We start from the raw sequence: 22,157 nt of genomic DNA on the forward strand, positions 1-22,157 counted from the left end.
GACAGGAAGTGTCTTAGTTGCATAGAGCTTCCTCACCATAATTCTGTTTGTATGGCTTTATTTGCAAATCGTGTTAATGTGGATTTGATTTCCAGACTTGGTTTCCTGGAACCAAGGTGGGAAAAGCCTTTCCTGAAAATAGGAAGTTTTAATTTTTTCCAGTGTTTTTTTTTTTTTTTTTTTTTTTGCCTCCATAATTAATTGCGAAGGGCAGTGTTTGGCATTCACAGGAACTGACTCAGTTTGGCAGGCTGTAGTTACAAATGGCAGGAGCCACCTTGTGGATTATTTACACTATACATCAATATCACTGTGCTCTGAATAATTAGCAGAAATAGAAATGCATTAATTTAATGCATTTATCAATGTCTTATTCTACCAGTACACATGTGGGCAGTGTAAATAGGGAAAATATCCCCCAAGCTGTAATTTACCTGTTTAACATTTGTATTGGTGCTGTATTCATTCAAAAAGAACCAGCTAGTATTTTGAATGTGGAGGACCCTTGTTCTCTTTTTGCCTTCTGTAGGTTTTTTTTTAATGTTTTTACCCCACCTGCTCCTCAGGTATGGTGAACTGGAGAGGTTTTACGGGAAAGGGTGTCAACCTTTCTGACCCTAGCGGTGAATTGACACCCTGACATCCTTGTGTGTGTCAGCAACTTTTTTCCCTCTTGCCTTGGTTTCTGACTTTTCAAAACAACTTTCATTCAATAATGAGCCAAAATGGTCTATTAAAGGGCTTATAACAGGAGGTTTTCAAAGACACAGAATCTTGGGGCATCTTTTGAAAATGGAACAACCAAAATAACAAAAACTGATTTAAAACGCTATTATCATGTATAAATACGTTGTAAGAAGAAATACAGCATTTTTAAAATACTATTTCTCAATTAAAGTGGCATGCCTGTATAGATGAGATATGTGTTGGAAGGCACGAAATGGCATGCAGAAGCATACGGTTGTCAGATCCATGTGAAATAATAGAAATCATAGGGTGTAAATCACTAGCTATAAGTACACATTATTTGTGATTTTGTTTATTATGCAAAATATTTTCTGGTAAGAGGGAAAATACCTTGTTACTTTCTATTTCAGATCCTCTGGTGGCTAATTTCCCCCCATTATGTGCTACAGCTTTCAGTCTGAGCATGCAAGATATATTTCCCCCCGCCCCCCCCGTTTCAGCTTTATTTGTCTCTTCAGCAGGAAAAAGCTGAAAACTGCCATATTCCAATTCCAGATGTTTACCAACTGTGTGACATCTACAGCAAACATTCAGGGCACCAACTGTTAAGTGGAGTTTTCCCCCCTCATCCTTTCTGTTTTGTTATTTTCTTCACCCTTTAAAGATTTGTTGTCCTCGAATCTTACTTGAGTGTTTAAGTGTCTCTAAAGCTGACAGTTTGAAATGGTGTCATTGGCTGAAAGTGCACACACAAACCCTGTTAGTCATGGGTAATTTTTCAGTAGCACTTTGGGGTTACTGCCTTACACAAGGGTACTGCAGCAGGATGTGAGATGTAACCAAGTTATACATTTTAGTATTGTCCTTTAAAAGATGTAGGCTAGTAACAAGGAATCTTATGTGGCTTGAACTCAGGACATGTTATACTATAAACTTAAACTTTTTGACTAAATAAATGCAAGCAAAATCTGCTGAAGAGGATATGTTGTTGCATATGAAACCCAAAAACGGTAAAAATAAAAAAAAAAAAAAAAAACCTTGAAGAAATATTCCGTAAAAGGACCTTGTCACGTCATATGTAGAATTTTTACTTTCTAGATGTTTTGGTTAATGAGAAATACAATAAATGCACTATGATGACCTTCTTTACCCTCATAGAAAGCTATGGTGTGAATTTGCTGCAATTGAAATTGCTGTGGTTTTTTTTAAATTCCAGTCATGTTCATTCTCTAGTTCCATGTGTTCAAATGTTTTTCTGAGCTAGTAACCTTACAAAGACTAATGGAGAAGCTAAAGTGTCCTCTATAATGCTTTGAAAAATTTGTCCTTATTTTGGGTTTTTGCAGCTTTTTCACATTAAATTTGATTAGAACTTTTTTCAGTTCTAGTACAGGCAGTCCCCAGGTTACGAATGTCCAACATATGTTCAGCCCATAGTTACGAACTACCCCCTTGCTGACCAGCAGTAAATTTTTTTTTTTTTTTTTTTTTTATGTTACCCTTAAGTAAAAATCAAATGAAAACTTCATAATTAAGGATATTATTGTATTATTATTATTGGCACCAAAGTGTAAATATGATGCAAGTGATGGTGATGCATCCAAGAAAAGGAAAATGATCACGATTGAAACTAAAGTGGAAATAAAGCAATCGGAAAAAGGTGAAATGTCAACGAACATTGGAAAGGCGAACATTAAAGTTTCTTTAATGCTTTGTATGCACATGCATGAACACATACACACACTCTTTCGCTCTCTATTATACAGACAGTAGTTGTCACGACCATGCCCCGCACCTCAACCAGTAGCTTTAATCGGTGCACTCGGCTATGATAGAAACTTCTCCCCGCTTGTGGAATCTCACTTCGGACAACCGTCTCCTCTGCGTTCTCAAACCTACCTCGTTTTGTTCTTCCAAGTCCTGTCCATCATCATACCCCAGTCTCATTCCACGTCTCTTTGATAACAACCGGCCACCTTGTCCCTCGACCACGATTTCGGATCCTTGCCTCTGTTCAGTTTTCCAATCGGCCAACCATTCACCCGTCCCCGACTGAGAACATGTCTAGTCTTTTGATTCTGAATAAACGATCCTGCACTTGGGTCCAGCCTCTTCTGTGTCCTCTGTTCATCACAGTAGTAACATTTATTATCTTTCTATTTTTCCATGTCTCTTTCTCTTAGTGTTGTTACATTTATTATCATTACGTTGTATTATTATTACGGTGTTGTTATATTAAAGATGTTTTAGTGTATCCGAAGTGTTTTTTTAATGTTTTTTTATGCATAGAAAGGTATAGCATATACTAAGGCAAACATTTGACAAATTGACATTAGATACCTGCCATACCTAACTGTTCTGACTTGCGTCAAAATCCGACATAAAGACAGACTGAGGGCACAGAACTCGTTCGTAATTTGGGAACTGCCTGTAGTTACATTTTATTATTATATCACTACATTTATTATTACTGTATTGTTATATTTAAGATGTTTTGATGTATCCGGAAGTGTTTCTTTAATGTTTTTAATGCATAAAAAGGTACACGATATAGTAAGACAAACCTTTGACATACCTGCGTTAAATACCCACCATACCTAACTGTTCCAACCTGCGTCAAAATCCAACTTAAAGACAGAGGAATGGAACTCGTTTGCATTTTGGGGACTACCTGTAGTACTTGGATGGAGCATCGGAGAGACAGTGATACTAGTATTGTTTTTATGTTGTTTTCTTGGTGTGGAATGTGCGCTCATATGTATTGTAAAGAAGTAATTGCCCCTTCGCAGTTAATAACTGATTGTATCACGTTTAGTTAAATGACTGCAACAAAAAGCTACCTGTAGCTGGAGGAATTTTAGCCACCTCCCCCATGCAGAACTGCTTTGCTTAGCAACTTCTGTAGGTTTCCAAACATGAAGAGCCTTTCTTCCCCCTCATCTTGCCACCACATCTCAATCAGATTCAGGTCAAGACTTTAACTAGGCCATTCCAATGTTTGCATGTTTGGAGTCATTGTCTTGCTGCATGCTCCAGCTTTGCTATGGCTCACAGATAGATGTTTTTCTTTAGAATTGTATGATGCAAAGAGGAATTTGTTGCTTTATTTAGCAGTCCACCTAGATCTATGAGAGTAAAAACTCCCCAGACCCTCATGCCACACTAACCATTATGCTTGACTGCTGGTAGAAGGTTTTTATTCAGAAATGCCATATTTGTGTTTGACCGAATGTAATGATGTTCATGTCATCCAGAGTTCTACTTTTGATTTATCAATTGGTAGAACATTTTTCCAGAGTCTTTAATGACACCCAAGTGCATTTTGGCAAACTGTAAGCAGTCCATCATGTTTTTTTTTTTTTAAACAGAGCAGCTGTTTCAACCTTCTCTCACGTACCCCACTTTTACAGCGTTCTTATGGTGGAATCAGGAACGCTGACTTCAATGAAGAGAAGATACCTGCAATTCTCTATGTTCTTTTTGATCTTATTAATGATTTTATGCCTATCTTGTTGGAAATTTTGCACAACAGGCACTCCTGGGTAGATTTGTCACTGTTCTAACCATTCTCCATTTGAGTATGGCTCTGACAGTGGATCAGTTAAGGTTTAGAACCTTAGAAATGACTGTGTAACCCTTTCCAAACTGGTAAGTTTCAGCAACATTTCTCCAGAAGTCTTCAGTAAGTTCCTCTTTGAGTGTAGTATGATGTTCCTCTGTTAACCTGTTTTGCCAACTTTACTTTTAAGGATATAAGTAATTGAAAAATTATACTTAACAGGGCTGGTTCAAATCAAGACTGATTGCATTCAAACAGCTCATTCAAATGATTAGGTGGATTAATGCAGGGGCACTTAATGTTTTTTTTTTTTTCCCCCCCTTCCCTTTTTTTTTGGACCTGTGATTGGACATTTCATCATATTCCACACCAAGGAAAGACATTACTTGTGTTAATTCTGCCTCCTCCCATCAGGCACCATTTTTAGACTGCTAAAACTGAAAAAAGTCATCAAATTTAAAGTTAAAAAGCTGTAGAAACAGTGAAAATTGGAAAGGGGTAAATGCTTATCAGTGTTTTCTGATAATCTATTTGTCCTCCTATAGCATACACTTTGGGTATAGCCCCTTGGGACATGTTGGGTTTTGGAATACGGGAAGTTGCTCGTTGCATTAATTTATTTAGAGAAAATGAATAAGCAGGAATGTCCTAGCCCACGGAGAAGGATGCACTGTTGATTAAGTTCTACATTATCTACAGTGATGTTTCCCATCCAGTCCCAACTGGAATTAGCATGCCTGTGGCTTTGTATGGAGTTTGCATGTTTTCCCAGTGGGTGCTTTGGTTTCCTCCCACATTCTAAAGGTGGGGCATCAGTGACTGAAGTTATCTGCAGAATGTGTCTTTGTGAGTGTATTGAACTGCTTGCCATGCTTTGTTCTTGCATTGTGTGTCACAATCAAAGACATCAGCAAAGTGCAAGTTATTAATGTAATTGTTTCACAGTGTGAAAGTTTTTGAGTTTTTTTCCCATAAAGGAATCTCCAGAATAAGTAAATGTTTGCACTACATATATTCCTTCTCTTGGAATCAGAGGTGGAGGGAACAAACATTCAAAGTCAAGGAATTGATGATAATCACAGTTGGACTGTCATATTTCACTCCTTCATGTTTTGCATTCTTGTTAATTTGGTTGTGTCAGCTTCCACACCCACATGGAGTGACTGTCTGAGGGGCTCAATAGTGCATGACCAAGGCAAAATCTCATGTTCACTCAACCAAATTCAGCAAACTGTTAACAAAAACATTTCTCTGTCCCCCGATTATAATAGCGTAACAAACGCTTGAGCTGTTGATTACATTAGCTAGCTGTGCACTGTAGGAGAGACTTGGATCCAAAAATGAGCATTGGAAAGTTGGCCATTAGCGCTGGCTATAGCACAAAATGTCTGATTTGTATGCTTTTCTCGAAAGTTTGGATGCCACCCCTCCTTCTTTCCTACAATGATAAGCCTCTGCAGTGGACATCAGCCATTGTATACATCAACTCTGTTAAACTCCTGTGGCCTCTGACCTCCTATACCAGATTAAAATGCAATTCAGTACTATTGCATGAAAGATTACTGTAAATTCACCCTAAACATGTGGCCCTACATGTTGGAGTCACCTGTCTTTCCTTCTTCTGGGGCTATAACTATTTCCTCTGAAATCTATGGTACTCTACAGCCTGATTAACATTAGCTAAATTGCACTGCTTATTTTTTTGTATTTTGAGGTTCATAAAACCTGCCTTTTCTGGCTGTCATGCATCCCCTTTTTTAATAACATTTAAGATTTATACTTGTTTTTTTTTTTTTGCATCACTTCATAGTATGTTTCCACTTGTATGGGTTTAGATTACATGATTTATTTATGTAATTTGTTTCTTTTCCCTCCCCAGATATATTGCTGATCTTTTATTTTCTGTCTTTGGAAACAAAGTCTATTGTATCTTATTTTCAAATGAAAATGTCCTACATCCCTTCTTTAGTATATGTGGGGGGGGAGTCATTCAGTTTGTCTTTTAATTTGTGATAGACACACATCCCTCTCTGTATAAAATCAAACTGGCATAATATTGTTTTGTTATAGTTTTGTATAGTAACTGGCTCTGGCTGTTAAGTTATTCTTTTCTTGTGTACTGATCCCTTGGGTGTGCAAGTTTGCAGTTGGTTTATTGTGATGTGTGACCTGTCTAACTTCTGGAGAATAGAAGGTTGAGAATGCTGTGATTTCTCGTGTGACTACCATAGCCTCTTTAATAATATGCCTTGCTCACATATGTCAGCCACAGTGGACATGAAAATGAGGCAAGTGGGTCCGTTTCTCTCCGGCAGGGCTTATTTACGGTGTAGATGGAAGATAGTGTTGTCCCTCTTGCTGACTCTCACATCCTCAGCAAGGCCAGAACTTGGTAATTCAGAGATTCAGGAACAAGGGAAGGCTGTAGCTTAATAAGAAGGAAACCATTGCATCCATCTGTCCCATGCATGTGCTCCCAGGGGCATTTGGGGGTTGAACCTCTGTGGGCTTTCCCCGAGGTTGCCTAGGGATAGAGGCCCAGCTCTTGTCTTTCTCTCTGCCCTTCTGGCTGTCTCTTCCCATCTGGCCGAGCATTTGCCTCCGTCCCTTATGTCTTACGCCTGTCATTGAGGGGCTGCTGGGTGAGATGTGACAGTAAGGCCCAAAGGAAGGAAATGACAGCTTGATTTCCTGTTTTTCCTGGACATGCTGACCCAGGACAGCCTCCTCTTGTAGCCCACTTGGGGAGTCCTGGGAGACCTGCTCCACTTCTTCCAGCAGTGAATTAATTAAGCAATGCCCTCTACTTGTATATGCATACTGTGCATTGGTTACCTTCAGAAGCTTTTTCTGATTATTTTCCTTTTCTTATTTTCCTTTTGTGTTGGGTGTTGACCAATTTCCTAATATGTTGAAAGGTCACAGAAAACAGCTGCCACTTGATTGTAGGTGTAAGTTTAAATGCTGAAGGGAAGCAAGGATATTGGGAAGTAATGTGATGTGTAATCCTAATCCGCTGTGGCAGGTTTCCCACATCACTGTAACTCTCACTCCTTGTGCCTCACATTAGCATCCCTAATCTGTGAAGGTTTGCTGTATTCAAGAAATTAGAAGTGTACAAAGGTTAAAGAGCTGTACCCAACACCTGGAAATTTTTGATGCATCAGTTTGGGTGTGGGGGGTGGGGAGTATGCCTGTTCTCAGTGCTGTTAGGCTAAATGCTGCTCCCTTTCAGGCAGCTGCTGGGATCTGGTCTTTTCTACTAAAATGGCTTGGCAAAGGCAGACTAGCAACAAAAGTTTCCATTGTTCTTCTAGGGAATGCTCCATTGGAGCAGCTCCCAGAGTCTGCATCGAGGTCCCAGTACTTCCACATATTCTCATTTTATTTCCTCAATATTGTTTTATATGAAAGATGGAGGGGAGGAATGCAAAAAGTATAAGTTATGAAGATACCTCCTTTTGCATTCATTGTTTACATTTCTAGTGAACAATCTTTTACGCCCTGTGTTACCGGGTTGGCTCCGTGACCCCGTATGGGACAAGCGGTTCTGAAAATGTGTGTGTGTCTGTGTGTGTGTGAACAATCTTACATTGTATGTAAGTTATTGAAAGTACTTGGTAGGTGCTTTTATGCAAAATAACTTGAAAATGTATCCAATTTTCATACCTTGTTTTCGTTTACTGAAGTAGTTCAAGTACCATTTTAGGGGTACAGCAGCATTCCTCCTAGAAGTTGACTGGTAACCCTTTAATCCACATCCTTAATTGTGGTTGTCCCTCACCCTCCATTTAAGTTTCTGGTAGATGAGCTTTATATTTAGTCACAGTTCAGTTGATTAAGAGTGAGCAGAGTCACAGGAGACAGTGTAAGGAGTGTGACTGATAATGGACATGCCATTGAGTTGACTCTGACTCAGAGTGGCCACTCGCATGATTAGCAAGGTAAGGGAATTATGTAAGGGATTTGACCGTGCTGCCTTCCTTGCATGTGTGGGGCAGATGCAAATGTATGGAAAAAACATGTCAACTCTGTAAACCAAGAATAGGACTTGAACCCAACATACCGGTAAGCTCAGGAGCTTTGAGGCACTGGCTTTACAGTGTTCTTCTGCATCCCATATGTCTCATAGATGTATATAACTGCATTATGTCCATTTTACTTCCTGCTAGTTTGAGTTGATCTGTAAAATGTCTTGAAAGATGTAGATGTTCCACAGTTCACAAATTTGGTTGCTGAAGATTTATTTTCTGTAGCAGAACTCACCATAAATTGCTCATTTTCATCTTCCAGGCTGCTTTCAAATTTCAAGGGACCATCCTGTTTTAATTGGCATTGGATAGCATTTTCAAATAATGGGTGGAAGGGTAAGGACAGGAGACTGGCTTGTGCATACATGCACATGAACACACACTTCACACTCATCCTGCTTTTCTCAACTGTATTCAATGTGATATTGTTTTCACATCTTGTGTGCCTACATGGGGACATTCAGGCCTTTTTTAACGAGTAGGTCTTCACCCTATCTATAGTGTAGATTTCTGAAAGCAGCTCTGTTACGATGTGACGAAGCCCTCCTTGATGCCAGTTGTGCAGTGTGTGGGGCAATATTGTTAAATCCTTGTCATTGGAGCCTGCAAAGATTTTACCTTCTCTCCTATTCCCTCTCTTTTGCAGGTCAGTTAAACAACCCTCTGACCAAGTACATCCGCCACTATGAGGGCCTGTCATATGACACAGACAGTCTCCACAGCAAGCACCAGCGAGCCAGAAGGGCAATCTCCCACCAGGACAGCTTCGTCCACCTTGACTTCCACACCCATGGAAGGTCAGTTCATGTCTGTAGATCTTAAATAAAGGGGGTTAGGCCTTTCATTGTGTAACGCTGGTAGCAGTCTTTCAATAATCTTTTTTTAATTCACAGCAGGTCTTTTCATTGAATAGAATGTGCACAATGTCACATGGATTACTAGACTATTGTGCTCTTATTGCAGAGGTGAAGGACTTGAGTTTAGTAGCAAGTTTTCTGAGGTGGTTGTGTTTGACTAACATTAATAACCACAGTCCATGTGGAAGTTCTTGTTTCAAAAGCCCTGTCTGTGAGAAAGAACTTTGCCGATACTTTCAACTAGAAAAATTGCCTTCCCATAACTGGAGGATCTAGGTCTTCAGGTTCCTATGGAACATTGAAAAGTATGGCCCAGATACAGGCATGATGTGCTGTCTCTTCTGCAGTGGACTGACCTGAACCGCCGTCGTCTCTGCGAGCGTGTTCACCTTGTTCCAATCCACCTTGTTCTTCCCTAAATTTCTTCCAACGGCTACTGGCCTCCCTGACTTTTTTTATAAGCTTTTACTGCATAAAGAAAAGTTTGAGATTGTGTGTTCCGAACAGTTTCATAAAATTTCATTCTGAGATGGACGAGTAATCCTGAGCTCTGTTATCTCCCCCCAAGTCTGCTGGCTTCTGTGATGAATTTGAAAGATGTAGTGGTATTCTTCTTCTTGAAGTCCCCTTTCCAGAAGGCCTCTGCTGTATTGCCCATTTTGTGTGTGTGTGTGTGTCTGGGACAAGAATAAATGCTTACTAGCTTATTTAGCTTTATCTGGGCCTTAGTGAGGATGCCACGGGTTTGGCTGGGTCCTGCTCTCTGGTGGGTCTGGGTTTCAAGTCCCTCTTGGGGTGCCCTGTGATGGACTGGCATCCCGTCCTGGGTGTATCCCTTCCCCCTCCAGCCCTGCATTCTGTGTTACTGGGTTAGGCTCCGGCTTGCCACGACCCCACTTGGGACAAGCAGCTTCAGTCTGCGCGTGTGTGCGCGCCTTAGTTATTGACCTTCCCTGATTGAATCAAAATGGGATAACTTTAGTTTTTTGGTCAGATATCTAACCAATATTAAGTGTGAAGGAGGGCAAAAAAGGTTATTGACAAATTTTGTGGATTTGAGCTTTTGTTCAGATGTGTTATGAGTCTTTACATGGTGGGGGGACAGCCTTATGCTCTCTAGTTGCACTGAAACATGTTGTGCCAGTGCTGAATTTCATTCATGTACTTATTCTCCCCACTATCCCACCGCTCTGCCCTTCTGAAACATATATGGTGCTGTAGGGAAGGGACCCTGACAGGGTGTTGCCATGCTCAGGCGTACACACATATACACGCAGAGGGTTGCTCATGCAAGTCTACAGACCACTGCTTCAGCTTTCTATGAGGCATCTATGATGGTTTGTTTTTGGCGTATGAGGCACTACGTTGTAATGTGCACTTAGTTTCAGCACCTATAGGCTAGTACTCTCATAACTGATTCACCCAAGTACTCTAACATTTGCAATTTGGATAGAGTATATATTTCTATACTATTTGCTTAAAATTGTTCACTAAGAAGGAAAGCTGTCCTTCTATTTGAGTCACCAAGGTGCAAAGTCATTCTTGTGATTTTTGCATGGTTAATGAGCCTGTGACCTTTAAGTGCACTTTAGCCCAGTCAGGTGTCCTTACAACATCTGTGAAATGATATCTCAGCTTCTGGTGTAAACATAAGAAATCTGACAAAACATTTACTTTAAACATAATTTTACGGTAATTTCTGTGTTTACCATACAAAGATGATCAGATAAATATGTAAGGGCACCTCTCAGTAAACTTTCCAACTGGTTTAGTCCATGTTTACGTTTGAAATTACCTTATCAGGCCCCTTATATAATGGGTAGGCTTCCTTCTTGCTATAGAGATGGAATACAAGTGGGAAGTCCATGTGTCATAACTGTGTAGTCATCCTATTATTTCTGTGTTCCACTTGTGTAATGGCAATATTCACATGTGCTCACTCTATGCCACTGTGCACAGGTTTACACAGTCTTTGTCTACAAACCCATCAAGCCACACTCATTTTGGGCACCTGGAAGGGTACAGCTGCCTAGGGGATGTCCATTTCTTACCTTTTCCTTAAGCCATTGCGGTTAGATGTGAAGGAAAAAAAATGAAAGTTGTAGGAGTTAAAAATGTGGGCAAATCCTCCTGTAACAATAACAGTGATAAGAGTTCCGCATTGCTACGTAGTGGTTAGAGTTGGTGACTTTGGCGCCAAGTGATGTGTGGATGAGTGACCCTTTGTAAGTAGTGTATCTAGCAGTGGAAGTCACCTTGGTGAATAAAGTGTGTGGGCTGACAACACTACATAGAGTTCATTGGAAGTCACTTTGGAGAGAAACATGTGTTAAATAAATAAATGTAAATGTGTTGCAGGTTCGAATCTCATCCCCAGCTGTAGTACCCTTGAGCAAGGCGCTTACTCTAAATTGCTGCAGTAAAATTACCCAGCTGCATAAATGGGTATACAGTTGTAAGTAACTTACAACGTTACAAGTCGCTTTGGAGAATAGCATCAGCTAAATGAATAAATGTAAATGTGTTGGAACATTACATTATGACATTCTTGCTGGCAGTTTCCCATTCCTTTCCTTCTGCCTCCAGCTTCCCAGTCTCTCCACTACTCAATGGGAATGAAAGGCAGTGGGGGGGGGTCTAAAAATAACCCATCCCAGAGCTCTCCTTATAGCAGCTTCCTTCCCTTGTGTACAGTGCTTACAAACTCCCAACTTTCTCACACGCACTACCCAGTGTAGTGACTGGGTCTGTGCTTCTCTGTGTTTGGTGTGTCTCTACTGATGGAAAGACTGTTCTGTATTGACAGAAAGACTCCGTTTTTCATATCTGAATATGTAAATGTCAATTTGTGAGTTTGCGTTTTGTACAGCTGGGAAACTTGCTTTCTGCTAGAGGCAGAGAGGATGGCACAGTGGTTAGAGATGCTACAGCAGGAGGCAGGATTCAGACCTGTGTCCTTCATGTGCAAAGCACCTCTAACCACTATCTTATACTGTCCCTGTGTTAAAAAATAAGAATGACCATTTTGCAATGCCAACCATTACTTTCTTGATCTGTCAGTAAAACCAACGATCTAATGCATGTGTTGGACACTTAAAACTCAGCAGCTAGCTCACAGTTGGGTAGAGATCATAGAGCCCAAGACCACATGTCATTGGGGCAGGCAGCAGTGTGAATGCAGAGGTTTTGAAGCTTACCAGTACCACATTTATCGAACCTCACAGAACTCCAGGCACAGCTCTGGAGATAACTGGCCCACTTCATTTGGATGTACACTTTTATCTGTTCGCTAGAAAGTATTTTCGTATTGGAAACCTCTTGAGTTACACCTGGCTTGGCTCCTACTTCCTATCCTAAACGGTTTTAAATGAACTCTTCTTTTTATTATTGTATTGTACATATTTTATTTGTATTTTTCGGTCACCATTATGTCTCACGGGGGGCGCAGTGGCACAGTGGGTTGGACCAGGTCCTGCTCTCCAGTGGGTCTGGGGTTCGAGTCCCGCTTGGTGTGCCTTGCGATGGACTGGCGTCCCGTCCTGGGTGTGTCCCCTCCCCCTCTGGCCTTACGCCTTGTGTTGCTGGGTAGGCTCCGGTTCCCCGCGACCCTGTATGGGACAAGCAGTTCCGAAAGTGTGTGTGTGTGTGTGTGTGTGTGTGTGTGTGTGTGTGTGTGTCTCACATTAAGAGGTGTATGTCATGTTTACATATACAGTGCACTCATTGTATTTTATTTGTATGTACAATTGAGTGCATACAATGCTGAATGAATAAAAACGTAAATGTAAATATTTTCCTGTGCTGCTTTCTAACATACATAGGTGTGACATAGCAGCAGTATTTCATATTCTTGCTGGACCAGAAACACACAGGACCCCCTCAATACTGTCTCTCTCCAAGATCCACACTGGTTCTCACCACAGTTGATGAGATTAGGGCATTGCCACAGTGATTGGGTCTGTTTTCTGCTGATTGTGGCACCTCATTTTCATGGGCGGCTTTCTAGACCATCCCAACTCTACTTCTGTTTGCCGAACGACATGTCCTGAATGTAGGGCAGCTTTCTGTGCTTGTACATGCCCAACAACATCCTGCTTTTTCATCAGCAACCACAGCACACTTAATGTGTTCTTCCCGCAAATCTGAAAATGCAATTGCTTTTCCTCTTATCGGTACAATTTGTTGCAGTGGCTTTGAAAAAATGAGAATGCTTTGATGGTGTTCTCCCTAGCTAGCAATTTCTCATGAACCGCTATGTAGGGAGAGAAATAAGGGATTCCCTTTGTTAATCCAGGAGGAGGAATGATTTCTAGTGACGATGTTGAGGTAGACCCAGTACTTCCCGTTAGTGTTACGTGCTGTCACAGTTTTATGGCAAAGCAACAGGCTTGTCTCCAGGGGAAGCTGTGGAATAGCTGTGCATTAATTATGGGATTTTCACTGGGATTTCCATTTTTGTCTGTTTAATCACGATAGCATTACCACACAGGGAATAATTGCACTTCAGATAAACACTGACAAATAGCTTGGAATTTCTACAAGGTAGCATAGTAGTGCTTTTACCTCACAGCACCTGAGCTGTTTGGGTGTAGGTTGGAATCTGGCTCAGTGTGTATGGAGTTTGCCCCCATGCCTGTGTGGGTTTTCCTCCAGGTGTTCTAGTTTCCTCCTGCAGTCCAAAGATATTGCAGTCCAGTGAAATTGGTGATGCTAAATTACGCATAATATGTGCATGGCCCATAATGTGTGGTTGTCCTGCGATGGACTGATGTCCCATCCAGGAAGTACCCGCCAGATTTGTCCCCAGTGATACCAGGTCAGGCTCTGTACAGCTGTGCACCAACCAGGACAAGTGGTTAACAAACGTGAGTGAAGTGAGACATTTCTACCATGTCCTTAACGAAAAAACATAAAATTATGAAGTTAGTATATTCAAATTGCCATATAATAATGATAGACCATATGCTTACATGCCTCTCTATCCACTGATCAGTTCTTCAGACATTTAAGTTAGTTCTGTACTCCATCTTGTAAATTTGACTTTCAAAATGAGGAAAAACTAGTCGTGTTCATGGAGTTGCTCACCTTTTTAAAGGGCAGAAAAGGTGGCGCTTATTTGTTTACCTTCCTGATTTATCTTATAGGCATACTTAGATACAGTGACTAAGGTCTCTGTTCAGAATCCTGCCTCACTGATGTTTGTTAATGGAATCTCTATGAAGACTCTCAAGAGTACTGTCAGAAGACTTATGTTTGCTTCGTCCTCTGTTAATCTATCACGAATTGCTTAGTGTTGTAGCGCACCTTGGGATGGGAAAACAGCAGCTATCATCACTCTGCCATCCCATAGTAATAAAAGTGTTTCACAGCAAAAAAAAAAAAATGTACTGGCATCCAGTGAACCTCCAGATTTTCTTTTTGTATTGTTAACCTGTCTATGGCCAGTGCCGGTTCTTGTCTGGACAGATTGACGTAGTGAATTGGGGAGCACAGGTGAGATAGAGAGGCATTGAACCAAGCAGCAGTAAATATACAGCAGTGGCCAGAAAAATTATAACTCAAGAAAGTAGATAATTGTCCGCACAATGATTTGGAACGGATCTAGAATGTGTACCGTCACCTGTTGTCTGAACTATCAGTCCACAGGGGTAGGTGCTGAGTCACTATGGAAAAGAAGTTCAGTGCAAAATGCACTTTGCCTTCATTGTCTATATCATAACGTCTTCCTGTCTGCCTTGAACCTTATTGGCTTCTTTCTTGAGGTTCTTTCAGTTCAGGTCTGTGGTAGCCATGTAGCTCTTTTTTTTTTAAAGTTGTGGGAAATTGGAGAGCCTTTTCTATTCTATGATTCTATGCGAACCTGACCAAGACAATCAGTTGGTAAAAGTGAGTGAATATTGCAGTATTTATGTAAAGGTTTAGTAATCTTTTACATTTCCTTCACCTAATGTTGGTGATTCCACACCATCTGACAACTACAAACAACTTTGTTATGCAAACAGATGGAGTAGTTATATAATTGTACCACTGGGATCTGACCCTCCCCCACCCTTAGCCTTATGGTCTCCACCTTTTTTTTTTACTCCACAGTGTGACCAGGTTTCTTATGTCCATACCTGCATGCTTCACTTTCCCTCAACCTGATGATTACTTATTCTGGCATGGTTCCCACCCAGTTAGTACCAGTGATTTCTCCTCACTGCCCGGCACATTTGTTGTTGCTGCCTGTCTATTGATTAAGGCTATAATATAAGAATTAAGTCAGATCCCTCTTGAACTGGCATAAACTTGCCAGCCATTCTTTCTTGTTGTGACACACCCTACAGTGCATCAGTAATGAGAGGTATGGCTCCTAGCATGCTCCTTCTGGGCTTCTGTCTCTAGTTAAGGTTAAAATGTCTGTTGAGATGACAAAAACATTAACTTTGTCACCAAAACAGTATTATTGTACATATGTGAGCAGTACTAATAAGCTTCAGTAAGATTCTGTAGTAAAACAGCATAACTCACTGTAAGAACATCATAAAGCTGTTCTACAACTTAAAAGCTTTTGAATAAATAACATTTCACTGATACAGACTTTTCTGAGAAGTATTACTTTTTTCATGAAAAGCAATAGCATAACATTTTAAATCCCCTGCCAATGCATCACCTCATGCAGTAACAGATAGCAGCTGAGAATAGTAAGAGCTGCCTTAAGTTTTTCAAAAGTGGAGAAGGTAGAACAGAAGCAAATAGAAGGTGACAGTCTATAGATGATCCTGTGGCTTCTACTAGTTCTACCAGCCTCACCGTCATCCATCTACATTCATGCAATACCTCTGGCTCTGAGTTGATGGGCAGTTGTCTGTGATTCAAGGTAAATGACATACAACTTACACTTACTGAGCACTTTATTAGGAAAAGTATATTAATAGTGTGCAGGGCCTCCCTTTGCTCTCAGAACAGCCTCAATTCTCCATGGCATGGATTCCACAAGATGTTGGAAACATTCCTTTGATATTCTGATCAATGTCGACATAATGGCATCATGCAGTTTCTACAGATTTGTCAGCTGTACATTCATGCTGCAAATCTCCTATACTACCACATCCCAAAGATGTTCTATTGGATTCAGGTCTGGTGACTCTGAAGGCCACTGAAGAACACTGAACTCATCGTCAGGTTCATGAAGCCAGTTTGAAACGACTTTTGCTTTGTGACATACTGCATTATTATGCCCCTGACTGATTGATTGGTATTCATGAGCCAAAAGTGTGCCATGAAAGTTTTCCCCACATCATTCCACCACCAGCCTGGACTGTTGACATAAGGTAGGTTGGGTCTGGATTTATGTTGTTAACACCGAATTCTGACCCTACCATCTCTGTGCCTTATCAGACCAGGCTATGTTTTTCTGGTCTTTAACTGCCCAGTTTTGGTGAGCCTTGGCCCATTCCAGCTATCTGTACTTTGCTGACAGAAGTGGAACGTAATGTGGTCTTCTGCTGTTGTAGCCTATCCACTTCAAGGTTAGCATGTTGTCCATTCTGAAATGCATTTCTGCTCACCACAGTTGTAAAGAGTGGTTATCTGAGTTACCGGAGCCTTTCTGCCAGCTCAAACCAGTCTAGCCATTGACCTCTCACATCAGGGGACTCGGAGCCTACAGGCATGTGCATGAGTTGTCCCAGCTCACCAGGGACAGATTGTCTGCCCCTGTGCTGTGCCCGATTTGTTCAATGGAAGACAGACAGAGACAGAGCGTTCTGTCTCCTCCCTCCACATGGAGCTGTCTGGGTTGCTCACATTTACATTACATTTATTCACTTAGCAGATATTCACCAAAGTGATATACAGCTGAACAGAAGTACATTTCACTAACAGATGACAAGATTCAGAGGTAGACACACAGTTCTTGAAGTACAGTTCCTTAGTCAAATTCCACCATTTTTGCTGCTGCATGTTACACAAGTAGCTGCATATAGAGCTTGTGGCCTGCTCCCCGTCACATTTAGCTTACAAACTTTTCCTGTATTGAACTAACGCTCATTCCCAATTAAAATTGTAAGTGGGGGACCTAACTGTTAAAACAGTCACTGTCCATCTGTGAGACAGTGGCAGTTTGCCACCATTTTACTGCTGTTTTGCAGCTTATTATTTTCTTGTCATTAAATGGGCAGTTTTTCAGTGTATTTTCCATTAAAGGAAGTGTAGCTGTGGTTCAACATTGATGCTGAATGACTCATAATGCCATATATACAATACACACTATACAATATACAATGACACACACAATATACAATGACACACACACACACACAGTATATATTGTATATATGGCAATATGAGTCATTCAATGTTGGTGTAGCCTGTAGTGATGACATTTTGTTGAGGTGTAAAATACTTAATGTCAGCTTATTAAACTGGTTATGAAATAATCATACAAACTTCTAAAGCAATAATATATCATATGTAATAATGCCCTTTTGTATTTTGGTATATTAAATGTCTCTAACAAATTCAAGTTATACTTTATTATTTGTGTGTTGAAATTGGCATCCCAGTCGTAAAGAAGTACAACAAAGCACAGTATTTATGGTTTTTGTACCACACTTGTATATCCTATGTATTTATTTGCTTTAATAGCAAAGCTGTAATGTAATGGAACTGCATTTCCCCCCCAAAACACAGAACATGCAAGGTTCACCGCTTTTAAAAAGGTTGTATTGCTCTTTCGTTCCTGTGGATGAATTCCATGCCTGCAGAAACACTCCCATCATTAACCAGCCCCATGTCCCAGTAGGAAATGAAATGTCTCCTCACGTGATGAGAAGTACAGAGAAAGCATTTGTTTGGCTTGTGAGTTGGAGCATTATACAGGGTGTGAGTGCAGGGCTTTTTCACTAGTCAAGCACTGTTCCAGAAGGCTTAGGTTTCTGAGAACTGGGCAGATCACAAGCAGTCTCATGACTCCCCTCCACACTAGTTCATAAAGAACTTTTGAGGATATCTATTATGTACTCACTCACTCCCTCCTACACACACCCACACACCCCTGTATGTTGTAATCTGAGCCATCTGAGAATGAGGAAGAAGTTGTATGCCTTTCGGCAGGCTGGTCAGAGATGGTTGTGGCCGCTTAACAGGGAAAATGTAGTTGTCCTCCCCATGGCCTCTGGGTGCACCCATCATGCCCTTACTTCTTGGTAGATCAGCATGTTATGATCTGCTGTGTGAGCGGTAATGCTGACCTATGGCTACACCCACCAACTCATGCAATATGAGCCTATAATTCCAGGAATAATGTGTCATATTTGAGGCACCTAGTAGCGGCTGAAAGCAGGCTCCACGGTTTCGAAATGGAACCACTGCTTCTCACTTCTTCCTCACTTAATTTCTGAAATACATTAATTTGTTTCTCCTAATTGAAGCTCTTAGCTGCTATTATCAGTTCCACACCCATCTTCTGTAGCTGTTGTAGGGAGAACTTGGTTCCCAGCCCTAGAAATTCCTGTAAGCTCTGCTGGATTTCTGGTGCAAGGAGGAGTTTGGCAGTCAAATAAGGAGCAATGGGAAGTTCCATCAAGGAAAAAACTCATTCCCTTGCACCATTGTTTGGGTGTGGTTTGTAGATGGTGATTTGATGGACTATGTGCTGGGCATGTGTTCAGACTTGAAGGGAAATCCTCCCCAGCTTGGGCTAAATGCATGACTCTCCTCTGACTCACTCTGCAATAAGATGTAACGATATCTCTGAAGATCTCTAGTCCACCTCCCATTCTCACCACATAGCTGTTCTTGTACAAGTATGTCAGTGATGACTAATGGTTGAATGGTTCATGTTGTGCTGGTAGAGACAGTGGCTTTTTGGATTTTGTCACATTTTTCTGACAAGTGACTGCAGCTTTGTGGAACTGGGTCTTACAGTGCTGTGACTAGTTTAATTGACAGCCTGAGGCTGGTTGGTGGTGGGCTTTGTATGTTAAACAGAAACTGTTACTTAAAGCTTGTCACCTGTGAACATCCCAGAATGTCGGGAAGCTGAAAGACACGTTTGAGTTAACATTGCAAAAGCCTGTTTTACTGTATATTAAAAGTGTGCAATGATCAGATTTTTTTACATGACAGTTTAAGCAGTTGTGCCCCCTTTCTGACTTTGTGCTGCAGTGTGGTGCATAAAGCACATCTGAAAATGGAACAGATAGATATGTGAGAGTTATTTCACTGTGCTTTTTGACCTGTAGTTTTTGGCTAACTTTTTGTTTTTGCCTTTCTCTTTGGTACCTTTTGATATTGTGATGGTACAAAGGTTAGCTATCATCTTATTTACATTCCTAGCTCATCACTCATATTTTGATTTCTAGTTTTCCTCTAGTTCTGAGTGTTTTCCTGCCCTGGTTTCAGACCCCCTTCATACTCTTGTCTGTTGCAATCTGCTTAAAACCTCAAAGTCTGTTTAGCTGTTCCTCAAAGCATTTCCTGTAAGCCTTACTCTTCTGCAGCTGGTCTGGTTGCTTGCTGACATTTTACAGTACCTGGACCTTGCTGGTATGCACCCTAATTTATGAAATTTAATTGCAGCTACTCATGGAGTTTTTGTGCATTCTCCTTCCTCATGGTCTGAGGAGGTCCCTGCTGGTATTTTCTCTATGGTCCCTGCTTTTCAGTGAGAATGCTACGCCATTGTCACCAGTGGTCTTGAAGTAACTTGTGTTGCTCTCACATTTCTTTCACTCAGTAATGCCCTTCATTCCCATAATAAAGTAAGTAGATCCTCTTTTCCAGCTCTTTGTTCACCCCCTTTTAAACTCTTGGTTTTCTTCGATCTCCACAAATAGAATTCACTGGAAGCCAGTACATGCATGTAGTGGTCTTGTTTTTTTGATTTTAGATGTAGATGATTTTAAAAAAAAAAAAATGTCACTTTTATACTAGTTTTTGGTTCAAGTTCTTCATATTGTATCCACTACTTCGCTGGATGCAAAATGCCAAATGTATTTTACTTGCTTACATATGTCTTTTGTTTCCTTATTACCTTTCTTGTTTTTTAACCTTTTCTCACATATGGACTCCAGGGCTACGTTTTTAAAATACACTACCACAGATGAGCTTGCTTTAACATTTTGAATTTTCTCTACAATAGACAGCAGTTGGGAAATGATGGGATGTATATTTTATATAGTTTTACGTATGGTTTCCTTGTGTACTTGCAGCTAGTCATTTACAGAAATTGGATGCTATTCCAGGTATTCTGTAGAAATCTTTCTTGGCCAGGTCATCTATTTAAGATGAAGCTGTTTCTGATTTTATTGAAGCTCTGTTTATTTTACATATCATTTGTTTACCTTTGCTGTGTCTTCCTCTGATGGTAATTCTTTCAATCATGCGCCCTCCAATAAGAAGTTTCTGACCACCCCTCCAGCCCAGCAAAACCTCATGCTGGATGGGCTGAGACAGCTTTTTTTTCCGTAATTTTCCCTTCTCTCCCGGGGACTGCTGCCTTTGCGCAGATAAACTGATGGACTCAAAAGCTGCAGTTTGGATGCCAAAGTTTGTCAGTCCCTTCCAGCAAGGTCTCCTCTTCTTGCTTCCCTCTGCATTGTCTCTGAATTCATGACTTGACTTACAGTAACCAGGTTTTCCATACATAATCTCTCTTTACTAACCCTGTGAATCTGGAGCTTGTGATTGGACCTTTTTGGGGGATGTGTCTTTATAGATTGCAGCTGTGCTTGTGGGTGAAGATGTGCAACAAGCAAGGATGTGAAGCCTTCGATTGGAGTTCAGTTTTGGTGGAGCAGTCTTATTGCTTGCTAAGAATATACTGTAGCTACATTTTGTCCTTGAAGCATTGATCCTGGTAGCATCACATGCAATCTCCCTTCCTTGTGGGTCAGCATAATCAGTCTACTTACAGTTAGGGCCTTTGCACTCTGGGAAGTGTGTGGTTGTAGCTTATATCCTATTAAACAGCTAGCTTGTTAAAATCAGTCTAATTGCACTTGGGTTTTCTCTAAATAATGAAAAATGCCCTTTCTGTGGTTTAGCTATTTTAAAAGTGTAATGTGCTTTGGTTTGTCCTAGAAGTTTTACGCACACACACACACACACACACACACACACACACACACACACACACACACAAAATGCCTGCAACCGCTTGTCCCGAGCAGCAAACCGGAGCCTAACCCGGCAATACATAATGCAGGGCTGCAGGGGGAGGGGACACACCCCAGACGGGACACCACAGAGCAGGTCCTGGCCAAACCTGTTGCGCCACCGTGCCCCCCAAAGTTACTATGAAGGCTGAAAAATCTTCTTTATTGTAGCAATGCTTGTTGTTGTCTAAAATTTTCTTGCTTATGGGTGGTGTCTCTCACCCCTTGTCCCAATATGCTGTGCATCTTTGGATACAGCTTTGATTGGCTGAGGTGCACTGATAAAATGGGTTAGAAGGAGGCAGGATATCTTTTTGTAGTCTTTGATATAGATTAAATGTTAATCTCCGCTTCACTTTTTGAAAGAAGAGCAGGGAAGAATATCGAGTGATGAATAATGCAGATTATGCTGTTAGAAAGCTTGTGAATGTTGAAATGGAGTAGAGGTACAGCTTGACTTGAGGTCATACTTTTGCCCCCCACCACCACCACTATAGTGGGATGCTAGCAAGCAGTTTGCAATGTTGAGCATGTCTAGCTCTACTGCTGTGTGGACTAGGTGTGCAGCCACCAATCACTAAGAGTGGAAGAAAGCTATTTATAGGAACATAAGGGTTTGGCACTTGGGAGAGGAATTAAAGGTGATGGATCAGTAAGATGGCTGATCTGCATGATTACTTGTCATTTTTATGGTTCTGTGCTCTCAGCCTTTGAACAGGCTTTCACTAATGAATTGTCATCTTTGAAACATGCAGTTTATGCAGGTTTGAGGATATGGGAGGAGTCTGTAACAACCTCTTCTGTGTGTAAACAACATAACCCCCACCAAAAATGTGTTGAAGCATATGCCAACTCTGTGCAAGAAGCAGAAGGTTGAGTGGAG

At 41.0% G+C, this 22,157-nt stretch overlaps 1 protein-coding gene across 1 annotated transcript in view; it reads left to right on the top strand.

Annotated features, from left to right (window-relative positions):
* Positions 1 to 22,157, top strand: part of LOC108926731 (disintegrin and metalloproteinase domain-containing protein 10-like) — a 52,739-nt gene that overhangs the window by 6,489 nt on the left and 24,093 nt on the right. Inside the window, exon 2 of the mRNA XM_018739627.2 lies at positions 8,924 to 9,074. Within this exon, the coding sequence (XP_018595143.2) occupies positions 8,924 to 9,074 (151 nt within the window). The remainder of the gene's footprint in view (positions 1 to 8,923; positions 9,075 to 22,157) is intronic.

Source organism: Scleropages formosus, chromosome 11, assembly GCF_900964775.1.
Source record: "Scleropages formosus chromosome 11, fSclFor1.1, whole genome shotgun sequence".
NCBI classification, from domain to species: Eukaryota; Metazoa; Chordata; class Actinopteri; order Osteoglossiformes; family Osteoglossidae; genus Scleropages; species Scleropages formosus.